General features: G+C 59.8%; 2 protein-coding genes across 2 annotated transcripts in view; one reads left to right on the top strand and one right to left on the bottom strand.

Moving 5' to 3' along the window:
* Positions 1–167, top strand: part of Lmnb2 (lamin B2) — a 13,345-nt gene extending 13,178 nt beyond the window's left edge. Inside the window, exon 12 of the mRNA XM_033759615.1 lies at positions 52–167. Coding sequence (XP_033615506.1) covers positions 52–167 — 116 coding nt within the window. The remainder of the gene's footprint in view (positions 1–51) is intronic.
* Positions 168–6,179: 6,012 nt separating this feature from the next.
* The window catches only part of Dapk3 (death associated protein kinase 3), an 11,350-nt gene continuing 10,959 nt past the window's right edge, over positions 6,180–6,570 (bottom strand). The window contains exon 10 of the mRNA XM_010635096.1: positions 6,180–6,426. Within this exon, the coding sequence (XP_010633398.1) occupies positions 6,180–6,426 (247 nt within the window). The remainder of the gene's footprint in view (positions 6,427–6,570) is intronic.

Here is a 6,570-nt window from a genome sequence, read left to right as displayed (position 1 = left end):
CGCTATGGGGGCGCCTGACACCGCCACCCTGCTCTCCCCTCCTTCCCGCAGGGCGACCCGCGGACTTCCGCGAGGGGCTGCCGCCTCATGTGACCAGCGATGCCCTCGAGCGCTCCTGCCGCCCGGGACTGTGCTGCCGTCATGACCCATCTCTGGCCGGATTTTAAGCAGCCGGCACCGGGGAGGGCGTCTCTGCGGTGCTCTCCCGTCAGTGGTGCCCCTGGACCATGCCTTCGTCACCCTTTCCCCGCTGTCCGGACTTTGTCCCCTCCTCACCCCAAGTTGGCCGTTAAGTTCAGTATGAGGTTTGGGGCCGGGACCTGGAGCCGGGAGGGCGGGGCTGCCGGCGGGACAGAGCGAAGCCCTGTGGGAATTCCTTAGCTATGGGTTTGTTCTTTTTAAAGCTTTTTCAGAACCAAAATCAGAATCCAGGTTCCTACCTGGTGCGGGGGTGTGGGGACACCGGCCTGTCATGACTGAGTGGCACCCGGGGGTCCAGAGCGGGGAGGGGCCTGGGCCCGGACCCCTGTGGCGACTCGGGTCCTGCCAGGGGGCCGCCTGCCCCAGGCCTGGTTCTGGAGCTGCTCTTGTCCTGACCCTGCAGGACCCACGGGCAGGAGAGGAGGGAGCTGGGGGGACGGGGTCCCTGCCGTTCCGAGCCTTGTCCCCAGGATACAAGGGGGGACAGAGCCAGGGACAAGTAGCTCGTGTCTGGGGCCCCGGAGGACAGTGACACGGGGCGGGCCCTGGATCAGCGGGCACAAGGGTGCGCACAGCGAGTCACTCCCGTGACTCCCACCGAGGTTACGGTTCTCAGCCAAGTGACCCCTCTGGTTGCTCCACGTCGAAGCCCGGAAGGGGCCCGGTGGCCCCTCGCCGCAGTCACCACTTACCCTGCCACGCAGACACACAGAAGTTATTTTTTTAATGGATATTTATTTTTGTACATAGGTCAGTACGCAGGTCACCGGGGTGCTGCTCCAGGGGCTCCTGCCATCCTCCCGGGGTGGCTCGAGCACAGGGACCCGTCCAGGGAGCTCTGCGCCCCCGAAAGGCCGACTTCCTTCAGAGAGTGCAGCTGGAGCCTTACGGACGCCCACACTGAGCCGCGTCTGCCTGCTGTTCCCGGGCGGTGGCCCAGCGGCTCCCCAGTCCCCCGGGGTCCGCCCTGCTCTCCTTGGAAACTGCTCTTGGGGGGCCTGGGCCCGGCAGGGAAGGAGCCAGTGACCGAGAGGCGTCGCCGCTGCCGCCCTTGCTGTTAGAAGCCCCTGGTCCCGGGGTGACCAGGCCGTGTGGTGCCCGGGGCCCCTCGCCTCGGTCCAGCGGCTGAACTTCCTGAGCGGGCTGCTGGAGCGCTTGGCCTGCCAGCTTCAGATGCTTCCTCCGCTACCCGTCCTTCCACCCTTCTGGGGTCCCCGGGTGCCCTTGCTGGGGGGGAGGGGGGAGGGGTTTGACGGTCGTTGGTCACCGAGCGTCCGGACGCGCTCAGCTTTCCGCCTCTTCCGGCGCCTTCCTGGGGCGATCCGGTGGCCACCAGGTCCAACTGGGTCGGGACCCTGCACCTGCTTCCGTGACTCATATTCACCCTTCCCGACACGGCTGCGGCTCCACTTAACACGGAAGAACCGAGTCAGGCGTGTCCCTGTGTGGACACCACCCACCCGGCCTGCGAGGGACGCAGGCCTGGATGGATGGCTTTGGGGATTCTGTTTGAAGTTTTTTAGGTGCATGCCAAATGTGGTTCCCCCGCCCATTTGTAATATACATTTTGACTGGAAACTTTTGTACAACACTCCAATAAACACTTTGATTTTAATCGCAGCTTCCTAGTTGCTCCGACAGCCGGGAACCCCGGGCCTATGAGGTCACCGGTATCCCTGCCGTCCGCAGCGCGCAGCGCAAACGCCTCGGTCCAGTGTGCGCATGCGCGGTTTACGAGCCTGGGTTGAATCCTAGAAGCTAAAAGCCCTTTTCACGATTCCTAACAGGAATCTACCTGCGCCTGCGCAAGGGCCCCCGCGCGGCCTGGTGGGTATTATGCTCTGGACTCTCCCACGGTTCCGGGGACGCCCAGCTTCCGGTGCAGCTGCGGGGGGCAGTAGCGCGGACTAATCTTCCAAGGGTGCTCCTGGCGACAGCTTCTGACGGCTGCGGGTTGACTGTGGAGCCAGGAAAGGTAGCTTCGGCGACAGGAAATTGGACGCAAGGCTCGTCGGGAAGCAGGCGAAGGGACAGATTGGCGTGGCCCGCGCGCAGGAGGTGCTGCAGGCGCGGGGTGCGTCGGTCAGGGTAAGGCGGCGTGGGTGACACCAGGGGTGCTTCCGGAAGTGCACTGGGAAGCTGGGGGCCTCCCCGCGCTATTCGGAACAGGTGAGATCCCTTGGGGGTCCGGGTTTGGGGGATTGAGAGGGTCTTGACCCGCTGACGGCGGGGCGCGGGTTCTAGGTTGCGAGGGTTGACGGAGAGGTGAAGCGAGGCTTTGGCTGTTGTCCTGTGCGGTGCAGCGACTTGAACGGCCTGGAGCGTGTTAGCAGCAAGCGCCAGGGTTGAGCCGCGGAATCCCAGGCTGTTGCTCTGTCATCGTAGTGGAAAAGGTTAAACGAATGTTCACGGCGGGTGCCAATAAAACTTTCCAAAACAGGCACTGGAGGTGGGTGTAAGGCCTCACGGCAGTTATCGCCGCACTCCAGGAGCCTGATACCTAAAGATCTTCACTTCACGCCCAGCCTGGCAATTTAGCAATTTAGCAAGACCCTATCTCAAAAAATATAAAGGGCTGGTCGATCCGCAGTGCTGGAAAAAAAATGTTTTCATTATTCATTGCTAAGCTTTTTTCTCAGTCTCCGTCCCTCCTCTCCTCTTTCTTATGCTGGGCTTAGAGCCCAGGGCCTTGCACATGCTTGGCAAGTGCTCACCACTGAGCTGCACCCCCAGCCCCAGTCTCCTAGGGATGAGACACCTGGCGGGACCCCCTCAGGGTTTCCACACCCCGCCCACTACCCCCAGTGTTGCCCACCTGGCAAGAGTCCACCCTGCCCTCCAGGAAGCCGGCACAGAGCATGCGGTCGGTGAGAGAGAAGTTGTAGAGCACGCTGCAGGTTTTCTGGTCCACGATGCCCACGGATGCCCTCTGCAGAACATCAGGCTTGGTGGCTGCCAGGAGAGGAGGGAGCCCACTGGCTCTTAGTGAGTGACCACGGGGTCAGCTTGGCGCCGTCCTGAGAGGAGGTGCCATCCCTCCCCTGTGGACACACACGTAGGCACACAAGGAGGAGGCAGATCCCAGCGTCCCAGCACAGCACCCTGAGGTCTCCTCTCAGTCCCTGTAACCCATATGAAGCCATTCTGGGCTCTCCACAGAGCACTGACTCTTGGCTGGGGTCTCTGAATGGTGTAGTGCAGGGTCAGCAAGCTCTTTCCATGAATATGTTGCTTTATGAGCCAGTCACTTTTCCCATTATTAACCAGGACAGGAGAGCAGCCATGGACAATCTATAAATGAATGTGTGTGGGCCGTGTGCCAATAAAACTTTATTTAAACAAACAGGACTTGGCCACCCATTGCCCCCTGGCATAATGAGAGGCGAATGGTTCATAGCCTGTGGTTGGGTCAGCACGAAGGTCCCTGTGCAGTGGGGCTGGTCTGGGGCTCAGGGAAGGCAGCCCATCCCCTCCTCCCCGGGCCAGGCCCTGCAGAATAAAGGTGTCACCCTTTCAGTTGTGGTGGCTGCTTACTGTTCCCTTCCTGTGTGCTGCCCCAGCCCGAGATCATGCACTTGTGGCCCACAGGGAACTTCTGGATGGCCAGTGGGAGGCAGACGGGCTGGATGTACTTGCTGAAGGCCAGGGGCCTGGCCAGCTCCAGCACGGCCACGTCAAAGTCCAGGGTCCCGGGGTTGTAGCGTGGATGGAGGGTCACCCGCCGCAGGCCCAGCTTCACGGGGCTCCCGCCAGTGCCCAGGAGGGACGCGGTGCCCAGCTGGGCCTGCACCTGCTCTGCCCAGGGAGAGAAGCCCGGCTCATGTTGCTTCTTGATACACAGGCCCCTGCTTTTTTTTCTTTTTTTTTTTTTTTTTTTGCTGTACTGGGGATTGAACCCAGGACCTTATGCTTGTGAAGCAGGCACAAGGCCACTGAGCTAAGTCCTCTCTCCTATTTATTGCAGTACTAGGGATTTATTGCAGTACAGGGCCCTCCTGTCCATCTGATGATGCCAAGGACTTCATGGGAGTGAGACCCTGCAGTATGTCCTTCTGTGTCTGGTTCAGTCTCCTGAGCAGTACGGCCACAGGGTCCATCCAGGCTGTAGCGCTCCCAGAACTTATTTTTCCTGGCTGCATCACACTCTAGCATGTACACAGACCTCATTTCCGTCCCACTGCGAGCGGACAGTGTCATTTCTACCTTTGGCCTGCTGTGATACCCTACTGGGAGCGCAGTGTGTGAGTAAAGCCACTTACCCTAACGGGCACCCAACCACCCTGGGCAGCACTGGGCAGCTGTGGCACTGGAGACCTGGGAGCTGGCTTCTTGCTGCCACCTACCGGCTGCCCGTGGTGCTGATGGGTTTGGTGTTTTTGTTTACACTGACAATTGAACCCCGGGCCTTCATAGGGAGCTCCATCCCTAGCTGCTTTTGTACCAGAAATCGAACTCAGGACCTTGAGTTTGCCAGGCAGGTGTGGTGCTACTGGGCTAAATCCCCAGCCCACTTTTAATTTTTGAGACAGTACCTTGCTAAGTTGTCCAGGCTGGGCTTGAATATGTGTTCCTCTTGCCTTGCTTGTAGTAAAACACGTTTTATCTTCTAACCTTTTTTTTTTTTTTGGTCCCAGTGCTTTTAGTAAAACCCGTTTTATCTTCTAACCTTTTTTTTTTTTTTGGTACCAGGGATCGAACTCCAGCCCTTGTGTTTGTGAGGCAGGCAGTGGAACCACTGAGCTAAATCCTGGACCTAACCTTTTTCATGTGTATAATTTAGAGGTATTACTTTACATTTCTGTATGGCTATCACTTCTAGTTCCAGAACATCCAATACCTACCCAAAAGCAGGGCCAGGGATTTAGCCCAGTGGTTCTGTCACCTGCCTCAAAAGTACAAGGTCCCGAGTTCCATCCCGGTCCAAAAAAAAAAAGAAAACTACCCAAAAGCAAGCCTTCTCCTCCTGGAAGCAGAGCCCACTTCCTGTCTCTGAAGTCACCTTCCTGAGCATTTCCTGTCTATGCAGCCTACACTGCCCTGTCGAGTCTCTGAGCAGTGTCCTCAAGACAGCGTGGTGACACGGCCTCGCTTTTCCTAGCCCGGTGCTGTCTTGGCGTGGGGATGGACCGCAAGGCCAGTTTTACGGTCTGTGAATTAGCTCAGGAAAAGAAATGTAGAGGGGTGGACCGAGACTGCGGCTCCGCGGTGAAGCGCTTGCCCAGCCTGCACAAGGCTCTGGGTTCAGTCCCCAGCACGGGGGCGGTGCTTTCTCATCTAAGCTCCTCGTATTCAGGGAGGTGGATCTTTCACGGTGAGGACACCCAGAGGTGGAGGGCTGGAGAGGAGTTGGTCTGCATTATGCCCGTATACAGGCTCCACACGAAGAATGTAAGCACGCGCTGCCAACTTGTGCAGCAAAAATGAAAAAGTGAAGGGTGGGGCCAGGGATGTAGCTCCGTGGCACTGCACCTGCTTGATCCAGTTCGATCCCCAGACCCAAAAGGGGCAACACTTGCCCTAATGACAGGATGAGGCCAGAGCTGTGACCAGGACCAGCAAAGGCTGAGCCTGGGCTTGGAAGCAGTGAGGGTCGGAGGGACTGTCCTGGGGACCGTGCGGTTGTGGGGGGCCCACAGGTGCCTCCAGGCCAGGCCTCGCCCTTCCACCTCGCAGGGCCCACACGTAGGGGATACAGGTCGAGCGAGGGGACAGTCACAGGCTGTCTTCCGGGTGCAGGCAGGGGGCAAAGGGAAGGACTTGGTCTTACAGGCCAGGGGGCCTTGGGGGCCGGAACCACAGACAGCCGCCATCAAGGAAGGTGATTTTATTCCACTTGGCTTCCAACAAGCATAGTCACACGGGCGTGCAGAGCCAGCAGGGTACGGCACTGGCCAGGGATGTGGTGGTTCCCACACTCACGGAGACGCCTGGACCCCTCAGGAGCTGGGCCTGACAGACCTCAGTCCAGGGCAGCAGGCCTACCGCTTCTCACGCCCCCGGGGCTCACGGGCGATGGAGGTGGCCTGGTGGGGATGAGGCTGCCCTGGAGGGCTGGCGGACATCACGGGGCAGAGGACGGGGACCCCATCGGGAAGTGCCACCCTCACCCGGCACTGGGCAGCTCCTGGGAACTCAGGAGACACAGACTGGAGTTTGCCCGTGTCCCCTTTGCTCCCAGACTGGAGCCTCCTCCAGGGAGTCCCTGGCTCCACAGAGGCCGACGGCCTATGGCCCGGTCCCCAAGCCTAGCGCAGGCCACACTCCCCGCCCTGCAGCCGCTCCTGCTCCAGCGCCCGCACCAGCTCCTGCACGAAGCGCATCTCGGATGCCACCTGCTTGGCCAGCGCCTCGTAGCGGTTCTCCAGGCGG

This window comes from Fukomys damarensis, unplaced genomic scaffold, assembly GCF_012274545.1.
Source record: "Fukomys damarensis isolate Sample0158 unplaced genomic scaffold, DMR_v1.0_HiC HiC_scaffold_37, whole genome shotgun sequence".
Taxonomy (NCBI): Eukaryota; Metazoa; Chordata; class Mammalia; order Rodentia; family Bathyergidae; genus Fukomys; species Fukomys damarensis.
This window is presented reverse-complemented; position numbering and strand designations above follow the sequence as displayed.